We start from the raw sequence: 27994 nt of genomic DNA on the forward strand, positions 1-27994 counted from the left end.
ATTATTGTTTTAAAGATTATATTATATTATTAAAAGACCATCTATTATTGTTGTTGTTAATTAGCAGATGTAAAGGCATGTCAATAAGTTTATATATATATATATATATATATGTGTGTGTGTGTGTGTGTGTGTGTGTGTGTGTGTGTGTGTGTGTGTGTGTGTGTGTGTGTGTGTGTGTGTGTGTGTGTGTGTATATATATATATATATATATGTATATATATATGTATGTATATAATACCCATGTATATAATACACACCCCTATAATATATATTATAAAATAAAGTATATTTTATTATGACTAAAGATTATGAAGACATGTACACAGTGACACAATTAAATATTTTTTCTTTTTATTTATTTGTTTATTATTTATCTTACAGTATTATTATTATTAACAACAGTAATTATGTAAGTTAATTTATCAAAGCACATTGTAAATGTAATAATTCACTGTTAAGAACATTAGATCAGATCATCTATATCAGACAGATTAACATTGACATAATTTTATATTTAACCTAGAAATAAGTTTTTTTGTTCTTTTCAGCATAACATGTTGAACTTAATTTACTTTTACTTTACACTTAAAAAATAAGGAAAATACATTTTAGATTTATTCCTGTCACAAAGATATAGATATAAGATAAACATAAAATAAAATAAAACAAATTTGTATTTTGTTTGTATTTGTTTATCTTCACTAGTTTTGCATTTCTATGTTAATTAGTAAAATATACTTATGTTGATATTAATTTTTGATTATATTAATAATTTTTTGCAATGTCATCAGTGCCAAATTGACTTCTATGTTGCTTATGTGACCTCAGACATTCACATTTAGTTAATGATCAAACAAAATCATTTATTTAGTTTTTTGCATATCTCTCACTGTGTTCTCAGATAAATTTGACGTGGCTCTGAAATGTCTGGAAACACCACTGAATGCACGTTGATCGGCTAAAAATAGTACGGAAATAATTAAAGGCATATCGCAGACGTGACGTTTGTACTGACCCAGATGACAGATCTGCTGGCTGGACTTCTGCACAGAGAAAGGTCAGAGTGAAATGACATTTGCACAATGGACTATGACACGATGCTGTGGGGTAAATGAACATATCAGTTCAGATGGTAGAGTAAAAAAACTAGTTTATTTTTGTATGTTACAAACAAGTTTGGGTTTCTTTCTTTTGTTGAACACAAATATATATATAGAAAAGTGTATGTGTGCGTGTGTGTGTGTGTATACATACATTTGAAGTCAGAATTATTAGTTATAAATTAGTCAAATTATTTTTTTCTTTATTAAATATATTCCAAATGATGCTATTTTTCTTCTGGAGAAAGTCTTATTTGTTTTATTCAGGCTTAAATAAAAGCAGTTTTAATTTTTTTTAAAAACCATTTTAAGGTCAATATTATTAGCCCCTTTAAGCTACATTTGTTTTTGATAGTCTACAGAACAAACCATCATTATAAAATGACTTGCCTAATTACCCTAACCTGCCTAGTTACCCTAATTAACCTAGTTAAGCCTTTAAATGTCACTTTAAGCTGTATAGAAGTGTCTTGAAAAATATCTAGTCAAATATTATTTACGGTAATCATGGCAAAGATAAAATAAATTGGTTATTAGAAATTAGTTATTAAAACTATTATGTGTAGAAATGTGTTGAAAAAGTCTCTCCGTTCAACAGAAATTTGAGAAAAAAATAAACAGGGGGCTAATAACTCTGATTTCAACTGTATATATTCATTCATTCATTTCCTTTTTCAGCTTAGTCCCTTTATCTATCAGTTGGTCACCACAGGGGAATGAACTGCCAACTTATCCAGCTTATTATAAATTATTAAACTAAGTTAATCATGTTCTCAATTTTCTAAGTATGCAAGCTGTTTTAAGTCAGTTTAACATAATATAAGTTCAATAGACTCATAAGGTTAACTTGATTCAGTTTAAAAAATTAAGGCAAACAGGATTTTTTTTACAGTGTAGTGATCGGCCGATACCGAGTACCGATTGTTTGTCATGGTGATCGCTTCATACAGAATACCGATTGTTTGTCATGGTGATCGCTTCATACAGAGTACTGATTCTTTGTCATGGTGATCGCTCCATACAGAGTACTGATTCTTTGTCATGGTGATCGCTCCATAAAGAGTACTGATTCTTTGTCATGGTGATCGCTCCATACAGAGTACTGATTCTTTGTCATGGTGATCGCTCCATACAGAGTACTGATTCTTTGTCATGGTGATCGCTCCATACAGAGTACTGATTCTTTGTCATGGTGATCGCTCCATACAGAGTACTGATTCTTTGTCATGGTGATCGCTTTATAAAGAGTACTGATTCTTTGTCATGGTGATCGCTCCATAAAGAGTACTGATTCTTTGTCATGGTGATCGGCCAATACAGAGTACAGATTCCTTTGTCATGGTGTTTGGCCGATAGCGAGTCACAATTCCTGGTCATGGTGATTGGGCGATAGCGAGTACCGATTCCTTGTCATGTTATCATCTTCTTACACAAACACTTGCAATTGGTTCATGAGATCGGCCAGATCAGAGAGTACCAATCGAGTCATCTAATGTGATTATCAGCTGATACTGAACTCTGGCTGTGGTCGGAGCACCCCTAATCAATAGTTGTATTTGAAAGTTGTGTTTCTTTTGTTGACACATCAGAGCGAAAGTTTTATAATAATAACAATCTCCTTTAGTCACTCCATAATTTAAAAAATAAATAAAATTTAATTTATATTGAGGGAGATTCTGTATCAGTATATAATTAAAAATAATAATAATAATAAAAATACTGTGGAAGTAAATGCCTGTTTCTTTCCCCCAATAATCTTAATTATAACTTAATGTTCAACAGAAGAGACTAAAAGAGATTTTGCATCAAGTGGAGGACGAGTAAATAAGGGGTGAACTGTCCCTTTAAGCAACTGAAAAGCTTCTCAGTAAAGCACTACAGCTCTAACAGGACATCGCTGAACATCTAGAGTACAAACTCCAGCAGAGCAGCGATGGCCTACGTGAGGACACCCTCATCCTGGAGTTTAAACTGTAACCAGCTGCTATTCTCATTTTGACTCATGCCAATGATATGAGCGCAGGACGGAAGTTCATTGGTTGCTGACTGTAAACTAAACTGATTCATCCATATCTTCAGTTCCACCTGTTGGGCGAGGATCAATATTTATAGGTTATTTATAGCTCAGACAGGCATGCTGTAATATGTTTTATGATCTGTTTTAAGCTATTTATGCATATCTACTGTAAACAACTGATAAATATGATGATTATACTGAACAACATTTTGCTTAAGTGTTGAAACATGCAGTCATGGATATCATCCACCCCGGCTCAAATATCAATAACAAATAGGTTTGAAGTATTTACAGCAAATGTGTGTTGCATAAATAAAAGTTTTGGTGAATTATGAAAGTCTATATATCAGCAAGTAACTGAAAAAATGATTCAATCATGTCAAGTGGTTGTAAACAATTTATTTGGGCTGAATTTAAACAACTTAAGTTGAACATTACTACACATACATTGTTTGTTTAAATTCAGGCCATATACATTGTTTACAACCACTTGGCCTGATTGAATGATTTTTCAGTTACTTGCTGATATATAGACGTTTATTATTCACCAATGTTCAGTGTAACATGCTTAATTAAATGTGGAATTTTGAACACTAAAAGAAAAGTGCCGGGTTCCACACAATGGATTAGTGTTGGGTTAACTTCAGTTTATGCACATTTAAGTGGCTTGAACAAAAATTAAGTTGTCCAAAAAATTCAAGTTTTAGTTCATTTTAAATTGTGTTGAAAAAAAAAACAGCAAACATCCCTTTTGTGTAGTGGAAAGACTGAAATATTGATTATTGATATATTCATAGCTTAAAAGTATTTTGTGTTTAATTCATTTTTTACTTTAAAAAGTCTCACTTGATAGTTACTTGTGAAATTGGTCAAATTAGCAACTTCTGAGTTGATATGATTATATTGATTTTAAGTTTATTATTATTGTATTAGTTTTTGTTATTACCATCATGGCTGTCATTTTGATATTAGAGATTTCTGAAAAAAAAAAAAAACTTTAAAAATGTTTTTTTTTTATGGATTTACTGTCAGAAATGTACAGTAATATTTTTTTAAACTATATGTACAGTTGAAGTGAGAATTATTAGCCCCCCTTTGAATTTATTCATTTATTTTTTATATTTCCCAAATGATGTTTAACAAAGCAAGGACATTGTTACAGTATGTCTGATAATATTTTTTCTTCTGGAGAAAGTCCTATTTGTTTAATTTCAGATAAAATAAGTTAATTTTTAAAAAAACATTTTAGGCTCAAAATGATTATCCCCTTTATGCTATATATTTTTTTCGATAGTCTACAGAACCACCATTATAAATTAACCTGCCTAGTTAACCTAATTAATCTAGTTAAGCCTTTAAATGTCACTTTAAGCTGTATAGAAGTGTAAAAAAATAGATTGAAAAATATCTAGTCAAATATTATTTACTGTCATCAGGGCAAAGATAAAATAAATCAGTTATTAGAAATGAGTTATTAAAACTATTATGTTTAGAAATGTGGTGGAAAAAAAAAATCTCAGTTAAACAGAAATTGAGGGAAAAAATAAACAGGGGGGCGAATAATTCTGACTTCAACTGTATGTATATAATTATATGACAAGTTCTGATAATGTATACATTAATGTCAGTTCTCTTTGCAACATTTGTTGTTAATAATAATAATACTTCGAAAGTACTATTTAATAGATCAAAATGACCATGAACTAACAAAAATTGCCAAAAAATGTATATTAAAACAATTGGTTTTTTATTGGTTGGTTCATGCATTAACTAATGTATATTTGTGTTGCGAGTTTACAAAAAAGGTTATTAAGGTTAGGGTTAGGGATAGGGTTGACATTAACCAACAATAAGCAATTGTTTTTGTTGATATATCCATTATAGGAGACTTGACTTCATTGTTTCATAAATGTTGAAATATGATCTGCCATTAATAAATGCTTCAAATAACTTATTCATGTTTTGTTGCCATATATATATCAAATAAAAAAAGTGACTAACTTTAGGCTCACTTATTTTAAACCACAATGTCTCTTTTCATTTGTATGCTGATGATGTTCAGCTTTATATTCCTGTTCCACCAAACTTTTTAGATTCACTTGATTCTTTTACCAAATGTTTTAATGGTATTAAGATATGGCTGTCAAAAAATGGCTGTCTAAATGAAGACAAAACCGAGTGTATTTTGTTTGACAATTCTAAGGTCAACCATTTAATCTCCAGCACATCTGGCTCAGTTTCCTCGCTTCACCCATGTGGTCAAAAACTTGGGTGAGAGACTAGACAGCAGTGTAAAATATAAGATTGATTCTGTGATTAAAGCAAGCTTTTTTTTTTCCAGCTTCGCCTTCTCTCTAAAATCAAGCCCTTCCTGAGCAAGGCTGATCTTGAAAAAAAACCCTCCATGCTTTTGTTAGTTTGCGTTTGGACTACTGTAATGCACTTTATGTTAAGAGTTAATCAGTCATGTCTTCATGGTTTGCAGCTTGTGCAAAATGCTGCTGCTCGCATGTTGACCAACAGTCGGAAAAGTGAACGCATTACACCAATTCTCTACTCCCTAAAACTGGCTCCTCGTTAAGTTTAGTATTGATTTGAAACTTTTGATGTTTGCTTTTAGTGCCATCAATGGCCTTGCTCCTATTTATGCAAATTTTTGCATGTGCACAAACCCAGAAGAGCTCTGTGATCTGCTGACCAACTCCTGCTTGAAGTCCCTCGGTCAACAAGCAGTGGGGTGATCGCTCTTTTGCAGTGGCATGTCCTAAAGTCTGGAATACCCTCCCTGCTGAGCTTCATACAATCCCTGACCTGACACTTTTTAAAGCCCAGCTTAAGACCCACTTGTTTAAATTGGCTTTTAATGCAGGGCACTGATGCTGTGTTTTAATGTTTGTGGATTTTATTGATATTTTTTGTACTGTTTTGCATCGTCTGCTTTTCTGTTGTGTTGTATAATTTGCTTTTACTTGTGTCAAGCACTTTAGTCAGCCGTGACTGTAGTAAAGTGCTATATAAATAGAAGTTGATTGATAAATAACAAGATTTAATTCAGTATTAAAATGTACTTATTTTACCACAAACAGGACACCTGAAGTGTAAAAGAAAATCTTTATTACAAAACTATGTTAATCAGTTGAGAAGTCAAGAACAGACTAAAATAATTTAGATTCAACATTTTAATTGAGACATACAACTTGTTTTTCATAACTAGAGGCAAGATTAATGTTTACATACCATTTACAATCTTCTCCATAAAGTAAAAGACTTATTTTCTCTTCAGGATTTTACAGTGAATCTGCTGAATAATTGTTCCAGAGCTCGAAGATCAAGGTAGATTACAGAAGGAGTTTACTGAAGTGTGTTTATGACCCGAGCAACCGGTTCTGAATGATCAACAATGGCGTCACACATCCGTCCATGACTCACAATGTCAAATCTGATCAAAAGTAGATCCAAAACTATACCAGAGATAACTCAAACCACGTCATTTCAGGTCAATAAACCTCTATAAAAATCTTACAAACATGTATACAATTAAATATACACATCAAAAAATAAGAATCATCTGAACAAAGCACTGTCATGAAACAAAACTGAAGCATTATTTAAAAACAAAGTCGTCATCCTATATATATCTTATTTATAAAAGGATACATTTGCAGACAGGGCAGTGTGTGCTATTACAGCGGCAGACTGTGCTGTTTACTGTTGTTCTCCTTCAGCAAACACAAGTGTCCATGTTTGAAGTGTTCATTTTCTTTCACGTGGAGAGGAGTTTTGGAGCAGTTCATTTTCCCGCCAACAGACGGCGGTGGCGCGCAGGATGATGATGACGATGATCCTGCTGGCTGTCGTCACTGGACCACTTCAAAATAGTGTAATATAGCCATAATGTGCTGCGGCATGAACACATAACCGGTGTAGACCGCCATCGCTGCCACTGAGATAAGCAGAGAATCTGAGATCATGGTTAAGGAAACCTTTATACAAGAGAAAATTCATTTACAACAACTAAACTGGATAAAAGATGGAATTAAATGGGGAAAAGGTAATGAAAAAAAAAAGATTTAAAATATATATTAATGATAATTATTATATAAATGAATTCCCAGAGATGGGTTGTGGCTGGAAGGGCATCCACTGCGTAAAAATATGCTGGATAAGTTGGTGGTTCATTCCGCTGTGGCGACCAGAAAATGAATGAATATAAATAAAATGACAGTAAAATAAGTACACAAAATTACAATGAAATAAATATGAAAATTGTACTAATGTTTGTAAAAAAAAAAAATAACTGATGCATAAGAGGTCAATGATATATACTAGGGTTGTCATAATTCTGGAATTCCATACCAATCAATACTGGCATTTTAAAAATGTCCATCTCACTAATATTTGAGCGCTGTGGAGCGTTCTTAAACACTGCTGATTTGCCACTGTGATCACGTGCTCAACACAAATGACTGTGATTGGCCATGAAGCTCATCAGTTCACCAAACTCACCACAGTTTACGGAGTGTAACCACAGAAACAGGGACACTGAAGTGCTTCAAAGCCGAGCTTCATCAGCAGATCTCTCGTATGTCTGCTTATAGACAAACCAGCTGATCGACGTGACTTTGAAGCGCTCCAGTGTCCCTGTTTCTGTGGTCACACTCAGTAAACTGTGGTGAGTTTGGTGAACTGATGAGATTCATGGCCAATCAATGGCTGTTTCTCAATATGCGTTCTTCAGCGGTCTTGCGTCCTCGTGTTCTCGTGTAACGTCATCATCAGCTGCCCAAGTTCAGTTCCAATACTCAAGACCGCAAGTACGGAGGACGCGTGAAACTTCCCGGATGTGATCTTGATATCGAGGACGCACCGATGCAGACTTAAGCACCGAACTCGCACTGGAAGTCCCAGAAGTCATTGCGACTGGAGATGGGAAGCGCAGCATTTTATTTAGATTTATTAATAAAGTTCAGAGATATAACTTATTCACCTCAGGAGTTTCCCTAAATGACACCGTGAAAGTAAACATTATCATGGACATCTTAATAAAGAAATAAACACATTAAAGGTGTTTGTTTGCTGAAATTCGTATTAAAATCAGTTTTATTTATATTGTGCGACATATATTTATAATGTTTTATGCAATTTTGAAAAGGGGAAAAACAATAAATCGTTGTATGAAGGCTGTAATGTTTAAATAATTTACCATTTAAAACACGTGAAGGTCACGTGACCATCAGGAAGAACGCAGCATCTCAATTCTCAAAGGACGCATTCTCTGCCCTCGCGGTCTCCTGAGTTCGTTCTTCCGAGGACACCTGGCAAGACCGGTCTCCACAAGAACGCAAGTCCGTTCTCTGCGTTCTTGGAATTGAGAAACAGCCACAGTCATTTCTGTTGAGCACGTGAACACAATGACCAGTCAGCACTGTTTAAGCATTCAAATGCTCAACAGCGCTCAAATGTTAGCGGGAAATGGATGTTTTAAAAATGTCAGTATCAGTTGGTACCAAATTCCAGTTTCGTGACAACCCTAACAGATACACACACATAAATAAATACAAACATATACACACACGCACATATATATCACACATGGGACGATAACCGAATTCAAAGTTCACCATGGTTTGGAAAAGTCAAGGTTTTAAAATAGCAGAGGAATTCTGTTAGACAGTTTGTTTGTTTTTTTATGACTGTTTTGTTGATTTTTTTTTTTAGGGCAACAGCATCTCCAGCAGTAAAGGACCCTCCACATCAAAAGCTACAGTGGTCAGCTTATGATTTAGAAAACAAATCACTTATAAACCAGCATCCAAGCATGCTATAGACCTGAACAATGCTTCTGTATTTCCAAAAAAAAAAAAAAAAAAGATCTCCAAAGACGCCTTTTACAAGTTGTAAAGAAATCTGTGCTTTTTGAAACTAATGAAGACAGCAGAGGTTCATCCTTTATTTGGATTATTTAGTCTGACATGTCATTCATTTATTTACTTTTCGTCTTAGTCCCTTTATTAATCCGGGGTCACCACAGCAGAATGAACTGCCAATTTATCCAGCAAATGTTTTACGCAGCGGATGCCCTTCCAGCTGCAAACCATCTCTTGGAAACATCCATACACACTCATTCACACTGATACACTACGGACAATTTAGCCTACCCAATTCACCTGCAGCATGTCTTTGGACTGTGGGGGAAACCGAAGCACACTGAGGAAACCCACACAAATGCAGGAGAACATGCAAACTCCACACAGAAACGCGACTTTCTTGCTGTGAGGTGACCGCACTACCTACTGCGCCACCTACGTCGCCCATCTGCCATGTCTACTGTTGCAAAATATTATAAATATTTCTTAAAATAAAATAAATAGTGTTTAATAGGGGGAAAAGTTGTTGTTTTTTACTCAGACATTTAAAAAGAACTTATTTTACAGCAGCAATCACAATACTGTGATACTTTAAAATCACTGGAATAAATAATTAAATGATAAACTATTTTTGAAAAGTTATTTTATAATGCAATAACACTTCACACTTTATACTGTATTTTTGATTAAATAAATGCAGCTTTAGTGCTATAATTTTCTGTTACATCGTTCCTAAGATTTAAACAAGTTCTTTTTTTAATGTTTTTTATGCATCGTACATAAATGTGTTTTTGAAACCAATGAAGACAGCAGAATTCAATGTTTTCTTTTAATTATTAAGCCTGACATATGTAGTTCTAAAATATTATAAATGTTTTCTAAAATGAAATATCTTGTGTTTAATGGGGGGAAAAGTTGTTATCTTGACTTTTATGAACCGCGGTTTACCTTGAAACCAGTCCCATCATCCCATGCCTAACACACACACACACACACACACACACACACACACACACACACACACACACACACACACACACACACACACACACACACACACACACACACAACTAGTCAAGGTTTGGGGTCGATCTGATTTTTAAATGTTTTAAAATAAGCTTCTCCTGCTATATATATATATATATATATATATATATATATATATATATATATATATATATATATATATATATATATGGGCAATTCCATGCAAATGTCAACCTTGCCATAAAAGATAATTTAGTTTTCACCAAAATAGACAAACCGTTTCTACATTTTTTGTGTTAGCAAGTATTTTACAGTACTGTAAAAATACTCGTAAATGTATCTGTCAGTATTTCAAACTATTATATTTAATTTGCCAAAATCACACAAGTGGCTATTTCACAGCTGTCACATCCATAACGGAAATGTGTCACATCCATAACGACACTTTTTCTTCATAAATGCAAAAATGTCAAATAAAATAAAATCAATCATTATAATTTTATAGTGAGCCGATTCATACCTGTTTGATGAGCATTGTTTCTTTTGGGTTGTGCAGTTTAACTGTCAGAATTTCTAAATAATCTGTTGTCCATTGTAAAAAAATTCGCAAACTTTTTTTGTCACATCCATAACGCATGTTTATTTTCCTAATTTAAAATATAAAACATGTTTACATATTGATATTTTTCTGCTACCATAACTCTGTGGTGAGCTATTTTGGAAAATATAAAAAGAAGTTTCGATACAATGTCAACATATACTTTCTGTGTGAAATTATGTTTTGAGTTTTTACTGCAAATGTCACATCCATAACGCTGGAATTGCTTATATATATAAGGTTAATAATTTTGTTATCTTCTGCATTTACTGTAGTTATAAATTAGCTATTTTTAGTACAAACACTGTGCAATAAGTCATAATCATGATTTTTCAATTCCAAATAAACAATAAGGTACATTTATAAAACTATATTGAAATAACTGTTAAAAAAAACAGGCCAAGCAAAACTGCTGCTGTCTTGGGGCTATTATGTTTTCCAGTCTGGCAACCAAAAATTAATCCAATAATTAATGGATTAATTATTTTAATTAATACATATAATGTTTTTTTGTTTGTTTTTTTTAGCAAATGTATGCATTTCTTTTTATTTAGAAGAAAATATATTCTCTATTTGTCCCACTTGAATTTAATTTGGGCTACCAAAACAGACCAAAAGTCTGCCTGTCCAAACGGCTACCAGAGATTTTGAAATTTTGCAAGCGCTGGAAAAATATAACAGAAAATATCTTGTCAGGTTGTTTTTTGTTTTACTGTCTGTGGGTTAACCATATACAAACCCAGCACTAAAACACTGCTGTAAAGGTGTCAGGTGACATCATTTCCCAGGTGACCACAGAAAAATGTATTTCTCACGACAAAAAAAAAGGCATCAAGTAAAACAGGTTACAGTGAAACTGAAGATCAACATGTTCTCAGAAGACACCTGGAAATCAGGTCATGTTGTGTCACTGATTTAAATATCACACGTCACACCCACAAGTGCGACACACCACTCATTCATTCATTCATTTATTTCGCAAATACACACAGCTAAATACTTCCTGATTATCGTATATTAATTATAACCGATAATAAAAAACAATGACGATAATAATTTAGCTTAAAAGAGGAACTAAAATAATCAGCTGTTACGCAAACAAGTTAACACACCAGACTTCCAGAAACCACGCGTGTCGGAAATACATTATGTATTTTATTTTAATAATGTCAAAAACATGTCTTTGTATTAATTTATTAGTTAGTAGTACGCCACGAAAAAACAACTAACACTTAAAGAGCGAGGAAACAACTTCATACCTTCACCGGAGATAACAAGACAGCCCAAATAACGCTCCTTACGCATACAAAACTCAATGTTTTATGATAAAAGGATACTGAAGATAGTCCTCTCCCAAGGCTCCAGCATATACAGAGCTGTTACGAGCAAATACTGGTAATAAAACCAAGATAATTGTTTCCAGGCATCTCCAAACGCCATGTTTTCTGTCGGCTCGTGTTGGTCCCACCGCCGCTCCCTTCCGGATTGGACTAGAGCGTGACATAATAAAAGTCACGTGGTAAGGGGAAAATGTTGGCACTGAGTGTCAAAATAAAAGTCCGACTGAAATCCAGATCACAAAACAAATAATGTAATAAGCTGTTTTTATATTTGTTAGGGATGTTAACGCTTCGAGCTCACGATCAAGTGTTTACTTAACCCTCATAAGGCCTTTAAAATTATTGTAAGTATATTATACTTAATATAAGTAAATATGACCTGATTTTAAAGACTAATATAAGTAAAATAAGCCAGAATCAAGTCATAGATTAATTAATGGATTTTTATAAGTTTGTGAGAGAAAAGAGAACGGTTTTGAGACAAAATTAGAAACTGAATTGATATTTTAAGTCATTAAAAGTTTCTTTCAGTTGACAAAGAATTACATTTTAGCCTGGAATTAGGTTTAGGCATTGTTTGTGAAACTGGGGTACATAAACAGAGTATTTATCATTAAAAACTAAAAATATCAGAGTCTAAAATAACCAGAAAATCAAATGTTTCTTCAATACCAGTTGTGAGAGCAACAAATAATAACTTGACTTCAAGTTTATCATTTGGAAAAGTGGCAGAAGGTAGATTTTTAGATTAATTATCTGTTGAACTGCATCCCAATCATCACAAATACTGCAGAAGATCTATTGAAACCCTCATGGACCCAATAATGTCACAGAAACCAGTCAAGTTTGATGGAAAAATCATGGGGTTACATTCAGTATGAGAGATCTGCAGAGTGGATGGTAACATCAACAGCCTAAAACAGGGGGGTCAAACTCAATTCCTGGAGGGCCGAAGCCCTGCACAATTTAGTTCCAACCCTGCTCCAACACACTTACCTGTAGGTTTCAAACAAGCCTGAAGGACTCAATTAGTTTGATCAGGTGTGTTTAATTAGGGTTGGAACTAAACTGTGCAGAGCTGCGGCCCTTTTGGAACTGAGTTTGACACCTGTGGCCTAAGGAATCAAGACGTTTGTGCTGCCCATTACATTACAAACCACAGGAGAGGGCAAATTCTTCAGCAAGAACAGCGCTCCTTCTCATACTTCAGCCTCCACATCAAAGTTCCTGAAAGCAAAGAAGGTCAAGATACTCCAGGATTGGCCAGCCTAGTCACCAGATATAAACATTATTGAGCTTTTGTTAGGCAGTGTACATAAATTTATTATATGTGTATTTAGAGGGTTTTAAAGCACAATCTGCCACTTTCCCTAACAGACCAGCCATTCATTAGGAAGATTATATGCATTTCCAGCAGCAAGTAAATAATTTACATGTCACTTCAGTTTAATTCCCATCAATATCCTCTCCAGGTACAAAAATACAATAAAAAAAACCCTTAAAGAACATATCTTAAAGCCAATAGAATCAACTATGTGGAAATATGAAATGTCATTTACATGAAGCTGATCACTTGTGTGTGTTTGCATTTTACAACATCAGAAATCAAATAAAACCCTATAAATAAAATCATAAGTCTAACCCCATTCCTTTCCCTCCAAAAAAACATCTCCATATTTACTTTACAGTAAAATTGTCTACATCAAACCAACTGAAAGAAGTGGTTTGGATTGATTGTGTCCAGTAAATGTCTTTAGCAGTGACTGGCGAGGATGTTGAAGAAATGGTAAACCTCGTCTTTATCAAACACAGCCACTTCAGTAGAGCATTCAGTGCACTTGACCGGGTGATAAAGCTCTTCTTCATCCATTCCTGCCAATCGTGCGTCAGTCAGACCTGCATTCGACTCTCTTTCAGCCTCTGTGGATGTAGATGCAGACTCCTGACGTGCTTTCTTCCTGCTGCGGCTCTGCTTTCTCTTGTTAATGGTTTTATAGCGCAAAACTTCCTGTTTGTTGACAGCGCAGTTCATCACAAACATCGCTCTGTACTGCGTGTGGTATTTCTCATGCCTGTTGATTGAGATAAATGTTATTCTATTGTGATCGTAACAAGCATTCTGCCTAATTTATTTATACTTTACATTTATTCAGGGTTTCCACTCAAAGTTAAATGTCAAATTCTAGTAAAAAGCTGTATTTCCATAATCTATAATGAACAGAAAAACAGGCCGCTGTTGTGTTGAGCAGTCTCTAGAGAATTTAGCGATTTCTTCAATCAATACAAAATCAAGAAAATAGTGCAAAATATAGAGGAGCTTGCTTTTATTTTCAATTGCTACAGGTTTTTTCACAGATTTTGACCAAACACATACTTCAAATTCCTTTCATGCTATCTGCATTGTTTAATATTAAATAACATTATATTGTTGAAACTGCACCGAGCTGTATTCGAGATCTCTGACCCACTTTACGCCTCTCACACCACACGCGCATGCGGTTTGTCTTTCACACTGAACAAAGGTGCGTCAACAGCGCACATCTGACCGGCGCATCAATCTATCTCAGTCTATTCTATCTAGTTACCTATCTATATATACATCTGAAGTCAGAATTATTAGCCCCCCTGTGAATTGTTTTTCTTTTTTTAAATATTTCTCAAATGATGTTTAACAGAGCAAGCAAATTTTCACAGTATGTCTGATAATATTTTTTCTTCTGGAGAAAGTCTTATTTGTTGTATTTTCGGCTAGAATAAAAGTAGTTTTAAATTTTTTAAAAGGCATTTTAAGGTCAAAATTATTAGCCCCTTTAAGGTATTTTCTTTTCAATAGTCTACAGAACAAACCATATGTTATACAATACCTTGCCTAATTACCCTAACCTGCCTAGTTACCCTAATTAACCTAGTTAAGACTTTAAATGTCACTTTAAGCTGTATAGAAGTGTCTTGAAAAATATCTATTATAATATTATTTACTGTCATCACAGCAAAGATAAAATAAATCAGTTCTTAGAAATGAGTTATTATAACTATGATAAGAAATGTGTTGAAAAAATGTTCTCTCTATTAAACAGAAATTGGGGAAAAAATAAACAGGAGGGCTAATAATTCAGGCGGAATATATTATATAATTCTGACTTCAACTGTACATAAATACACATTTTATTTTTACTTTGCACCAAGACACACAGCACTTCCATCCATGCTGTTTCCTTAACCAGCTAGTCTTTATTTGACTAATTATTTAGATAATAAAGAACTGTCTGCTGCTCACACTCTATGAGGAGTGTCACTCATGTATTTTCATGTTCACTGAGGTGCACACAGAGCTTAATCGCCTGTGATATTGTGTAATTTTGTTTTTGATTGTCAGGATAGTAATGAAATATAATTAAAATGATATTTGTACATGATCAAACTAGTGTGCAACTTAAGCAAATTTTAGGTTTGGTTTTGTAGTCTGGGTCTCAAATAAATATTTGTTGCAGTTTTTAATCGTTTAAGTTCATTTAATTGAATCTATAAAAATCTGTGGATATTATCGAGGCTTTTATTGGGTAAAATTGCTACTTTTACTGTCATTCTATGTGTCTTTGGTCATTATCAATGCACTGTCACTTTAATTAAGCGCGAGCAGCACAGCAAAAATAGATCCAGCGCCAAAATGATCGCGACACTGCTGCTTCAGCGTCACTCATGCTCCGTACTGACGCACTCTGCTTCTGCGTGTGGTAAGAAAGCTTTAATCTGTTGAGATGGACACTGAAAAAAAACACGCACTGCTCGCATTCTGCTTGTGTGTGTGGTGTGAAAGAGGCGTTAAACGCATAGTGACATCACAATTCAGCCAAGGCCAATTTGAACAGGGCTAGGTTTGTTGTACAGATTGCTAAAATCAAATGTGAAATTTTGTAACAAACTTCTGTACATGTTGTTACGAGACATCAGTACCACAGTTGCTTAATTAAGACAATTTTGAAATAAAAAATATAAAAAGTGAAATTTTTAAATATTTTTTCTAATGCAATTGTTGAGGAGAGTTAAACACCTTTTGCTTGTTTTGATAATTTAGAGTCAATCATGTATCAATTTTATTTATTTTGTCAAATAAATCTGAAATTTTTCCTAAATATTCAAGGAGGGACTGGTTGAGGATGGAGCATTGACTGACAGTATTTTAACAGGTACAGCCTGATGACTGCATTGATTGTTGGTTGACAAGTGGGAAAAAAATAAAATGGCAGTGAAAAATAACCCAACCATTACAAAAGCAAAATATGTAAAACAGCGCGTTAAAAACACTATATAGAAAAAACACATTTTGATAAACGGCAAGTAAAGTTTAAAATCACAAATGAAAATCCCTGACTTGGACAATAAAATACAATTCCCTTATTTTCAATGTCTAGAATAGACCTTTTTACATGTAATGATTGTCCAGAAATTCCATAACTCTTGAGAACCTTGAATTATAAACAGACTAAGGTAAAATTATTAGCTCTCTTGTGAAATTTTAATTGTTTCAAAAATATTTTGCGAGTGTTGTTTAACAGAGATTTTTTTAACAGATTTTTTTTGTTCAGATCTTTTTATTAACATTTTGGTTAATAAAACATTAATTTCAAAAGTATTTGAAAAACAGAGACAAATTATCTTTGCTCCAACAGAGCCCCCCGCCCCACTGCACCATTTCTCTACAATATGTTATGCCTATTTATTTATCTGCTTTTCATCATGTCATAATATATACACACATACAAGTAGATAAAAGTTCTATTATATGTTCACTCATCTATTGGACATATATACGCACACAACGAGTCACATTAGGCTTCGCAAATGTAAAAAAAAAAAAAAAAAGAAAGAAAATAATTTAGATAGAAAATAAAATAAAATGAAGGAAAGGAAAAAAATGTGAGATACAAATAAACAATGGTCAAACTGAAAATATTAAGTCTGGATACATTAGTTTTATGTATGTCAGCACTGGCTGCCAAATAAGATAACATTTTTGACTGCAACCTTTGGTGGAGTACAGAATCTTCTCCATTGTAAGATGGTACATATATTTTAAACCGATTTTTTAAACAATAATTTAATAACAAATTTTTAATGACTAATTTCTGTTGTGTTTGCCATGATGACAGTGCACAATATTTTACTAGTTATTTTTAACAATACTAGTATTCAGCTTAAAGTGACACTTAAAGGCTTATTTAGGTTAGTTAGGCAAATTTGGGTAATTGGTCATTGTATAACAGTGGTTTGTTCTGTAGACAATTGAAAATAAATATTGCTGAAGGGGGCTAATAATATTGACTTTGAAATGTTTTACAAAATTTTTTTATCTGCTTTCATTCCAGCCAAACTAAAAGAATCCCTTCTCCAGAAAAAAATATATATTATATGAAATGCTGTGAAAACGTCCTTGCTCTGTTAAACATCACTGGGGAAATATTTGAAAATGAATAAGAATTTCACAGGAGGACTAATCATTTTGACTTTAACTCAAATTTTATCTATGAAGGTATTTTTTTACTCACTGCATGTCAACTGAAACTGGTGGAAATTTCCCTCCATATTAAACAGACTGTGGTATAACATAAAATAATCTGCACAGATGCACAACATGACATTACCTCTGACAGTCCAGACACAGTGTGGTCATACAGGCAGGACAGTTGAGCACAGCATCACTGCTGGGAAGAGCCTGGCTTTTGCCTCTTCTGTTCGCTGATGGCGGTAACGGTCTCTGACTTCTATATCTGTATTAAAAATAACAATAATAAGTTATTATCAAATAATAAGTTGTGAAAACCAAAATCATTTGAGCTCAATTCTGAGTGACAAAAACTCATTGGGGTAAAGCTGGTTTTTCATTTGCACATTCAGCCTTTCTCAGTAATATTATATTGTCAGAGAAGTATTGTTTGCAAGTTCTAAATAGGGAAATCATTTTGGCAGCCAATGACTAATAAAGTACAGCATTGCTTACAGTCAATTCAATAGTGATTATGTTGTTTTGAACTCATACTTGCAAATCATTTTGGCTTAAATATTCAAATAGTGTGGTAAACAATATAGGGAGCGTGTCACAAGTTGTCACCATTCAAAAATAAATGAATGTGCATATATAAAACCTCAATATTGTTCTGTTTAATTTTGCATCATAATGTAGCACTTTTTCCATTTTATAAAGCCAATAATCAGACTGGGGTACAGCTGGTTTTATATGTGCACATTCAGACTTTCTCCTAAATAGTGCTAATGCTACTTTCAAGTCATACTTGCATGCTACTTGTGACTGATTATTCAAAATAGCATGGTAAACAATACCGATCAAAAACGTTAATTACTTCATATATTGTTTTCTACATATATTGTTTTTAGCACTAAAATGTATTACATCTAACTGGCTCACATCAAACCCACCTACATATAAAAAGGATCCAAAATATTAGAGAAATTTACGAAACGGAAAGAATAACTTATTGCCTTTGACTCCAGATAAATATATTTAATACAAGATTAAACCCAATCCTAAGAATAATACTTAAACACCTTTAAACAACCACATTATACACATATCCAGTAAATGAAACATCTCCCAATGCACCCCTCTTCCGTTTTTTTTTTTACTCCAACACTATACAGTGGGGGGCAAAGTATTGAACATATCATGTTATTTCCTGTGAATAATATTTCTAAAGAAGCTGTTGACATGGAATTGAACCAGACTTTGGTAAAAACCCAATCAATAAAAGCATAAAAATAAAACAAAACCAAAAAAAAAGTATTGATGGTTCTGTGGGTCTTGTCTATCTAATCTGATGTTTATTTAGTATTCTCTATTGAATTCATGTCAGGTGATTGACTGGGCCATTCTACAGCTTGGTTTTCTTTCTCTGGAAGCATTTGAGAGTTTCCTTGGCTGTGTTTTGGATCATTGTCTTGCTAAAATGTCCACCCTGGTTTCATCTTCATCCTCCTGCTAATGTAGATGTTGGACTGAAGCAGATAATATTCATTTACACTGATGAACGGCAGAATGTTGCTGAAGAACTACTGAGAGATTTCAGCTGCTGTCTGGGCTTTCACTGCATTCCACACCTTCCTTTCTTCATGTGTTCAATACTTTTTCTCTGCGTCATTTCATTTTATTATGCATAACTTCATTTTTTAACTAATTAGTTTTGTTTTATTTGTATATATGGATTTCTTTGGTTGTTCCGAACATCCGGTGAACATTTCAAGTCAACAGCACCTTCTTTAGAAATATGTTTTCTGAGAAAAATGGTGACGTGTTGATTACGTATTTCCACCACTGTATATATTTTTTGTTCTTCCTAATTTTTCAGTATTCATCTGCATCCCTACTGAATTTCTCTGATGCATCGCTGACTTTGTTACTTTCTAATAATGAAAAATAAAAACGCACGCTTTTCTTTTTGCATCCACCCAAGCCTGGTCTCGGTCATCCTCATCTGGGTCGTACAACAGCTCGTCATTAGTGAGAAAAGTGCGCTGCTTCCTCCTCAGTCCCTGAGAAGCACCTGATAACCATGTTAATAACTGTTAATTATGCAGTTTAATGGCTGAAGCACAATTAAACATTTAGATGTTCATAAGTGAATACCAGCTGTAACATCTTCATCCGAGTCGGAGTCAAAGTAGATGCTGTCATACTCCTGAGTCTGTGGTTTGTTTGCTGCAGAAGTGCTGTCATTAGTCCCAGTTGCTTGACCTAGAATTAAATATTGATTAAAGCATTACATCGTGTACTAACAACACGTGACATGACAAGATTCCAGCAACAAGCAACTTATTATTATAATTTTGGCTTAGAAAACAGAATTTAAAACACATGATTTGTGGAGTCAGCGCAACTTTAATCTAATAGTGTGTAAGTGTTTTTAAAGGTGCAGTAGGTGACTGTCTTTAGAAACCTTTTGGGTTGTGCTGGTTGAAAGTCTCTTCACATTCCAATAGTAATGATTAAAGTAAATCAGGGGTGTCCAAACTCGATGTCCTGCAAAGTTTAGTTCCAACCCTAATCAGACACACCTGGGCTAGCTAATCAAGCTCTTACTAAGCTTTCTAGAAACCAACTTGCCTCAACACACCTGCAAGGATGAGCTAAAACCGGCAGGACGCCGGCCCTCCAGGACCAGGTTTGAATACCCCTGAAGTAAATGATCTAAATTTATTTTTATAATCTGGGTAAGGCATAAAACAAAAAAACAAAAAAATTTCCAATTAAATATTGTCGAACCGACAAATAACTCAACAGGTTACAACTGGTAACTCAAACTGTCCACAAATTTAAATTAAAATTTCAGCGCAGCCTCTATAAGCAGACAGATATGTCACTCACGCGCATACATGAAGCACGGGTCTATCGCTGATAGAGAGACATCAGGCAAACTCCACATCAACCTGAACTTCTTTCTGAAAGACCGTAGCCTTGTATGCATAAAAAGAAATAGTGTTTCTGAAAGAGCTTCTGCCAAAAATGCAGAATCAAAACTTCTAAACTATGAATCAATATCAGTATTACTTTTGCACAATGAAAGTGAATGACGTTATGCAGTTCAAAACAACAATCTGAAGGGCGACACCACGGCTGGACTATTTCTTTTAGACAGGTATGTTTTAAAAATATTTTAGCCACGCAAAGCTAATGTAGACTGTGTTGTTGTTTATGAATGGGTTTATATGCACAGTGGTGTTGTTCAGCTACTGAAAACGTCCAGCAGAAGATTGGCTATTTTTAAGTTCATGGAGAACCTTTTACAGCATCGATAATATAGTCTGTTAAATAGACCTGAGCATTTGTTTAGTTGTTCAAGTGTAAAAGAAGAAAAAAACAAGCGATGTGCGAGGATCAGCGAGCACAACTGAAAATGAAAAGTCCCTGGTTGTCTTGGTAACATAAATATTAGTGTAATGTAAACGGATGACAGGATATTTCAGTTTTTAGCACTGCTTTTTTCAGACCTCATTTTTATTTAGTTTAATAACAAAACATCAGTAAATGTGCTCTTCCGCCTAACCAGCTTTACTGAGGTGAAGTTTGATTTATATTCATTCACACATTCATTCATTGAACAGTGACAGCCTGTGACACAGTTTTGGGGAAATATAATCCTGCACCAGCTGACTTGTCCACAACTACGCTTGATAAAGCGCGTGTAGAGTTTTCTAACTGGCGAATGACATGATCTAGTGTTCCATCTAATCAGTGCGCGTTCACGTGTTCCTGACTTAAGCAGGCTTGGCTTTGGACAGCAGGGAAGGATCGTAAAATTTCTAAGCTATTATGCTAATGCTAGCATTCTGGCAGATCACCTACTGCACCTTTAAGGCCTGTGAGTTTATGATTTCAAGCTAATTTAAAGCATTTGGGCACAGGGAACTTAAATTCACCACTTTAAAAAAATATGAATTGTGTTTAATTATTTAAACAACGAGAACTATACAGAGTCATTGCAAATCTGATAGTGTGAAAGTGTTTTTATGATTAAGCTAATTGGCCACAAGAAATTTTAAAGAAATTTGACACTTTATGTTTTCCACTAATGAAACTACATATGAATTGTGTTTAATTATTTAGATTTGATAACTTATTTTCTGTAGCTGAATACTGTTAGACACCACTGAAAACCTTAAAGCACTGTTATTTCTTTTTTATTTTTGCTCTATTGTTTTCGTCTCTGCTTTAATTTGTTTATTTTATTTTGTATATTTTATGAAAAATCGTCCCAATCAATGTTACATTATAAGTTCTAACAAAACAAAGCTCCTGCTGTTTATTTTTTCTCCAATTTCTGTTTAATGTAGAGCAGATTTTATCAACACATTTCTAAACATGTTTTAATAACTCATTTCTAATAAATGATAACTTATTTTATCTTTGCCATGATGACAGCACATAATATTTGACTAGATATTTTTCAAGACACTAGTATTCAGCTTAAAGTGACATTATCCCCCGGTTTCACAAACAAGGTTTAATGCTAGTCAAGATTAAATTGCATGTTTGAGCTGTCTCAACTCAAAATAACTTGCAGTGAGATGTCTTACAATACGTCAGTGTCATTTTTCGTCTCCGGGTGCACACCAGTAAAATATTTTTCTAAAGCCATTTTTATGAATGTGCCTCAAATAGCCTAATTTAACTAAGGCCTAGTCATGGTTTAATCTAAGCCCTGTTTATGAAACTGGACATTAAAGGCTTAACTAGGTTAATTAGGTTAACTAGGCAGGTTAGGGTAATCAGGCAACATGCACATGTCTAGTCATAGGAAGAAGAAAAATGTCTCTACCATAATCTCTGCAAAAGTTATTGTATTCTAACTGATAAGAGGTGCTGTACAAGCCACAGAAATCGATCATTGATCATATGAAAATTACCCAATGTTCAATATCCAGCTCGGGTATCCAAAATACTGTGTATTTAAATGTAAATAACTTTTGTACAGTAGAAAAAAAACCACAGTGATGCATCCACTCAAACGAAACTACTTAAGAGGGTCTGGTGCAATGCTAATCCTTTAAATCTTAAAGCGAAAGTTGATGACGTCGATGATGGAGTTTAACTGGTTAAGGGGGCTAATAGTATTGACCTTAAAATGTTTTTCATTCTAGCCGAAATAAAACAAATAAGACTTTCTTCAGAGAAAATACTGGGGAAAATTCCTTGCTCTGTAAAACATAATTTAGGAAATATTTGAAAAATGTACACGATGGCAAATAATTTTGCCTTCAACTGTCGCAATGTCAGTTTTTCCCCAATATCGCGCAGCCCTATTTGTTGCATGTTTAGGAGTCATTGTTTTAACCCAGAGGTGCACAGATATTGTGAGTGAATGAGTAAAACCTTGTGTTGTAGACGCAGTCCAGCTGCCCTCCAGGCTCTTCATAGTGCTGCTGAGCTCAGCCTCCATCTCCTTCTCAAACTCATCTCCACTGGAGGACTCGCTCTCCCCCGTCAGATATTCTCTGATCAGCTTCCTCTTCTGCTCCGGCGTCCCGTTCAGGAGGACATCCAGCTCATCCTCAGAGCTGAGGAAATACAGATGAGGTGAAGTTAGTTTGACGCTTGAGTTTGGAGTTTCATAATCATTAATAAATCACTCTGATCATCTCATGAGATTTGAGCTCAGAACAACTAAAATATACAGCTGAAGCCAGAATTTTTAGCCCTCCTAAATGATTAGCCCCCCTGTAAATGTTTCCCCAATCCCCAATTAAAGGCTTATGTAGATTATTTAGGTTAACTAGGCAAATTATTATATGAGTGATTTGTTCTGAAGACAATCGAAAAATTACTGCTTAAGAGAGGCTAATAAATAAAATATAATTTTATCAATAATAAATATTGTACAATTCCTTTTTTAAACCTTTTAAACAGCTAAAAAAGACTTTCCCTTAAAATATATCTTGAATTAAATGGTTCTCTGATATATATATATATATATATATATATATATATATATATATATATATAYATATATATATATAYATACATATATATATATATATATATATATATATATATATATATATATATATATATATAAACAATTAAAATGTTTATAGTCAAAATATTTTTACACACGTCACACATTTTTCTCTTTCAATAAATATTAGCGTGTAAGTCTTGAGTGCCCAATTCTATATCCTGTATGTGCAACCTGGTCATGTCGGTTTTCAAAATGGTAATACTGTTTTTTCAAACTGTAAATTAAACAACTAAACATTGTAGCAGTATATACCTGATGGTGGGTTATGCATTTTACATATTTTATATTATTTCTAGACCTTTGCATGCGTGCCTCAACACCGTTTGGTCTAAAGGTAAAGTTAACGTTATGTTAACAAATGTAAACTTCTCACAATATTATTCCTTTTAATAGAAAAGTCTTGGGTTACAGTATTATATATATATATATATATATATATATATATATATATATATATATATATATATATATATATATATATATTATACACAATAAATCCATTATACTCATACACCGTTTGGTTTAAACAAAAGTAATATTATTCTGGACAACTTCCAAACGCCACAACTTTATACCATAGTGTTTGGAGTTTGTAATGAATTTATATAGTACTCTACATAAAAATATATGACTACAAAAATAGGTTATGAAGGTATTTATGCTGATAACAGTGTATGATGCTACCAGCACAAAAAAACAGCCCACGTTAGTTTGTTTACATGCTGTGTGAATAAATGAGTGTTTTGGCATTTACCTGCTCGCGGCTCCTTCCTCATCGCTCGGCTCTTCAATCTCGTATGAATCATAATCTTCCTTTCGGTTCATTTTCTTAATTTCGACTAAAACACAACGACTAAAAAACGTGTTTTTGCTTCACAGACACTGCAACATCAGAAAACGTTGAGGAATGTTTCCGGGTGTCTTCTTTCTCAATTTCAAAATAAAGCTGTTAAAATAAAAGTCCTGCAACAATACTTAAATATTTACTTTGGTCAATCAAGGGTCTGCTAAACAAAGAATTTGTTAGAAAGGAAGGAAGGAAGGAAGGAAGGTAGGTAGGTAGGTAGGTAGGTAGGTAGGTATCTGTCTGTCTGTCTGTCTGTCTGTCTATCTATCTATCTATCTGTCTATCTGCCTATCCGTATCCAACTGTCCATCTCTCTATTTATTTAATATTTGTCCATTTCTATCTGTCTATCCTTTTCTGTTCATCTACCCTTCTGTCTGTATATTTGATATTTGTCTTTTATCTATCTGGCTTTAAATTATGTTATACAACTGGATTTTCTCTATAAAAGTCTAATAGCAATATTGTCATTTTAAAGAAATCCAGAAAATTACAGCCAGAATAAATTTTTTTTATATGGAATTGAATAAAATGTTACAATCAGGTTTATTCTATTTAAAAATGATAAAAATTATACAGATTTTTTTCTTCTGACAATTACAATGGTGAGATTAACATTTACATTTGTTTAGTTTGAACTCGTCTGAAGTAAAAGTTTCTTCCTTTAAAATTTTTTAATTGAATAAAAACTTTCCTAAATCATGGCACCTTTTGATATTTTACACACAAAAAGTAAAAAGTAAATAAATTGTAAATACATTAATTAAATATTTAAATAAATGTAATTAATATTTTATATAAAACACAAATGAAAAAAAAAAAGAATTTTCAAAGTCTCCATTTCTTCCCATCGCTATATATTACCAGTAAGCGAACACTGCTTTGATAATTTTCTTCTTTCCCTGCTTCAGACCAATCAGTCCTTTGTTCACATTTAAATAAAAAGAAAACGTCACTTAAAGTAAACAGCATCATTTATTTAGTTATTTTCATGGTCATTTTATCATTGTTATCACCAGCGTTTATATCAGCATTCCTCCATCTGAATAAATGGAAGCTTTGGTCACATATCGTGAAAAACAACATTCATATACAGTGCACTTTAAAAAAAATCTGGAGAGAAAAAAAAATGCATCCATGTATAATCTTTTTTTCTTTTCTTTTTAAACAATATATGATTCTACATTAAGGCAAACATACCAAAGCGTTATTCATCAGGAATGAAAACAAAGAAAAATTAGTCTGATTACGATGATCCATATAGAAGCTATACGATGAAAACTAACACATGTACAAGGCTTTTGAGTGACCATACACTTTAATCGTAATAACAATCAGCTCAACTTGAACAAGATATCAGAGCAGCGTCCACACACAGATCACCAAAAACTAACTTTAAAGATTACAACAGAGGGGAAAAACAAACAAACAAAAAACATGCGGAACAAAGTAGTAGAACAAAACAAAAACAGAACAAACAACAAGCAGAACAAAAACAACCTAAATCAAGATAAACAAAAACAAACAAACAACAATATAACAAAGAAAAACGAGAAATAAAATAAAACCAAAACAAACAAACAAACATGCAATACAAACAAGCAGAACAAAACAAACAAAAAACAAGATACATAAAATAGGAACCAAAAATAAACAAACAACAATAAAACAAGATAAACAAGGAACAAAACAGAACCAAAAACAAACAAACAACAATTAGAACAATATAGAAAAAAATTTACATGTGGAACCAAATAACAAAAATAAAAAGCAGGACAAAATAGAACCCAAAAACAAACCAAAACAACAACAATTAGAACAGCAAAAAAAATAATAATAATAACAAAACAGAGCCAAAATAAAACAAAAACAAGCGGAACAAAATAAAACAAAACTGAAAACAAACAAACAACAAACAAGCGAAACAAATTAGGGAACAAAAAAACAAGCAGAACAATATAGAAAAAAAACATAACAAAAAAAACTAACAAAGTGCTATCAAAACTGAAAAAACTAAAACAAGTGCAACAAAACTGGACAAACAAACAAACAAACAAACAAGCGAAACAAATTAGAGAAAAAAGTGGAACAAAAACACTAAAAAAAAGCACAATAAAGTAAAACAAATAAAAAAACTAAAAGTGTTAACAAAACTGAAAAAACAAACAAACAAACAAACGCAACAAAACAAAAAAAACAACGGAGCAAAACAAATGAGTAAAAAAACATAAGTGGAACAAAAAAGCAAAACAATACTGAACAAAAAAAAAAACTAACAAAACAAGGGGTTAACAAAATAGAGAAAAACAACAAACAAGTAAAAAAAATTAGGGGAAAATGAGGTGGAATAAAAAACAGAAAAGCAGCACAAAATAGAACAAAAAACTAGTGTTAACAAAACTGAAAAAACAAACAAACGAACAAACAAATTGGGGGGGAAAAGTGGAACAAAAAACAAAAAAAGCAAAACAAAACAAACTAACAAAACAAGTGTAACAAAACTGACCAAAACAAACAAACAAAGCACAAGCAAAACAAAAAAACAGAAACAAAGCGTTAAACCAGACAAGAAACAAAGAGTGACGAAAGCGAACCCCATGGAGAAAGGATGAAGAATTAAAAGCCAAAAAGGTGTGAATAAATGAAGCCGTGTATCGTGTGGATCTTCCACAGTGGACTGCCTCTCTGTAGGGGTTTGTGGAGGGAGTGTGTGGTGTCTCTGGTAGTGGTGAGTACAGACGTCTCTTTAGACAAACTGACCCCATTATATGTTCTCTCCTCCATCTTCTGAATGAAGACGAGACCAAAGCAGGGACCAAGCCCTCTATCGAGAGCCCACCTTGGGCATCTAAGTGTCCCCTTTCAGGACTCCCAGGCAGCTCTGCAGCAGTTGTAGATTCCCCTGCAGAGAAAGAGAAAATGGTCAGGATGTATGGAGAGGAAGATGTTTGGATATCACTGAATGTAAAGTGAATGTAAACCTTGGCATGTTTGAGTTCCAGCTCTGCCAGTTCCACCAGGTTCTTTCTGAACGCTGCTACTCGCCGTGTCTTGAAATCTATCAGTTCTGTAGGGGAAGCCATATTATATTTATTATATTATATTATATTATATTATATTATTACATTATTATATTATATTATATTATATTATATTATATTATATTATATTATTACATTATTACATTATTATATTATATTATATTATATTATATTATATTATATATTATATAGTAGTGTATTATATTATATTAAATTATTATATTATAACATTATCATATTATATTTTATTATATTACATATTATTGTTATATTATATTTTAATATATTATATTATATTATTTAACATTATTATTTTATATTATATTTTTTATATTATACTTTTATATTGTATTATATTATATCATGTTATGTTAGATTATAATGTTATATTAAATTATATACTGTAAAAATATTTTTCTGTTATCATTTAAATGCATTTTACTACTAATATTAAAACAATTATTTTAATACTATTATTAACTACTACTACGACTAATAATGATAATAAAAATAATAATAATAATAATAATAAAACAACACTAATATCTGTACCAATGCTACTACCAATAATAATAATTTTCTAATAATAAATTATATTTTAAGATATACTCATTACACACACTGTATTATTATTATAAAATAACAACAATAACAATAGTAAAGTT

At 33.0% G+C, this 27994-nt stretch overlaps 3 protein-coding genes and 1 long non-coding RNA gene across 4 annotated transcripts in view; 1 reads left to right on the forward strand and 3 right to left on the reverse strand.

Moving 5' to 3' along the window:
• LOC108179745 (uncharacterized) overlaps nt 1-9015 on the forward strand; it is a 30578-nt gene extending 21563 nt beyond the window's left edge. The window contains exons 2-3 of the long non-coding RNA XR_001796288.4: nt 906-1061; nt 8840-9015. This is a non-coding gene — a long non-coding RNA (uncharacterized lncRNA). The remainder of the gene's footprint in view (nt 1-905; nt 1062-8839) is intronic.
• sptssa (serine palmitoyltransferase, small subunit A) lies at nt 6219-12052 on the reverse strand. The gene is given in 2 exon segments (NM_001093727.1): nt 6219-7082; nt 11911-12052. Coding segments are annotated over 2 exon segments (207 nt in total). The 5' UTR covers nt 12014-12052; the 3' UTR covers nt 6219-6978.
• Nucleotides 12053-13341: 1289 nt separating this feature from the next.
• Nucleotides 13342-24341, reverse strand: eapp (e2f-associated phosphoprotein). Its single transcript, NM_199784.1, is given in 6 exon segments — nt 13342-13985; nt 17556-17681; nt 19355-19469; nt 19553-19660; nt 22796-22980; nt 24196-24341. Coding segments are annotated over 6 exon segments (924 nt in total). The 5' UTR covers nt 24267-24341; the 3' UTR covers nt 13342-13666.
• Nucleotides 24342-25244: 903 nt separating this feature from the next.
• snx6 (sorting nexin 6) overlaps nt 25245-27994 on the reverse strand; it is a 32234-nt gene continuing 29484 nt past the window's right edge. The window contains exons 13-14 of the mRNA NM_001030217.2: nt 27270-27355; nt 25245-27190 (exon numbers count right to left, since the gene is read on the reverse strand). Coding sequence (NP_001025388.2) covers nt 27137-27190; nt 27270-27355 — 140 coding nt within the window. The 3' untranslated portion in view covers nt 25245-27136. The remainder of the gene's footprint in view (nt 27191-27269; nt 27356-27994) is intronic.

Source organism: Danio rerio, chromosome 17, assembly GCF_049306965.1.
Source record: "Danio rerio strain Tuebingen ecotype United States chromosome 17, GRCz12tu, whole genome shotgun sequence".
Lineage (NCBI taxonomy): Eukaryota > Metazoa > Chordata > Actinopteri > Cypriniformes > Danionidae > Danio > Danio rerio.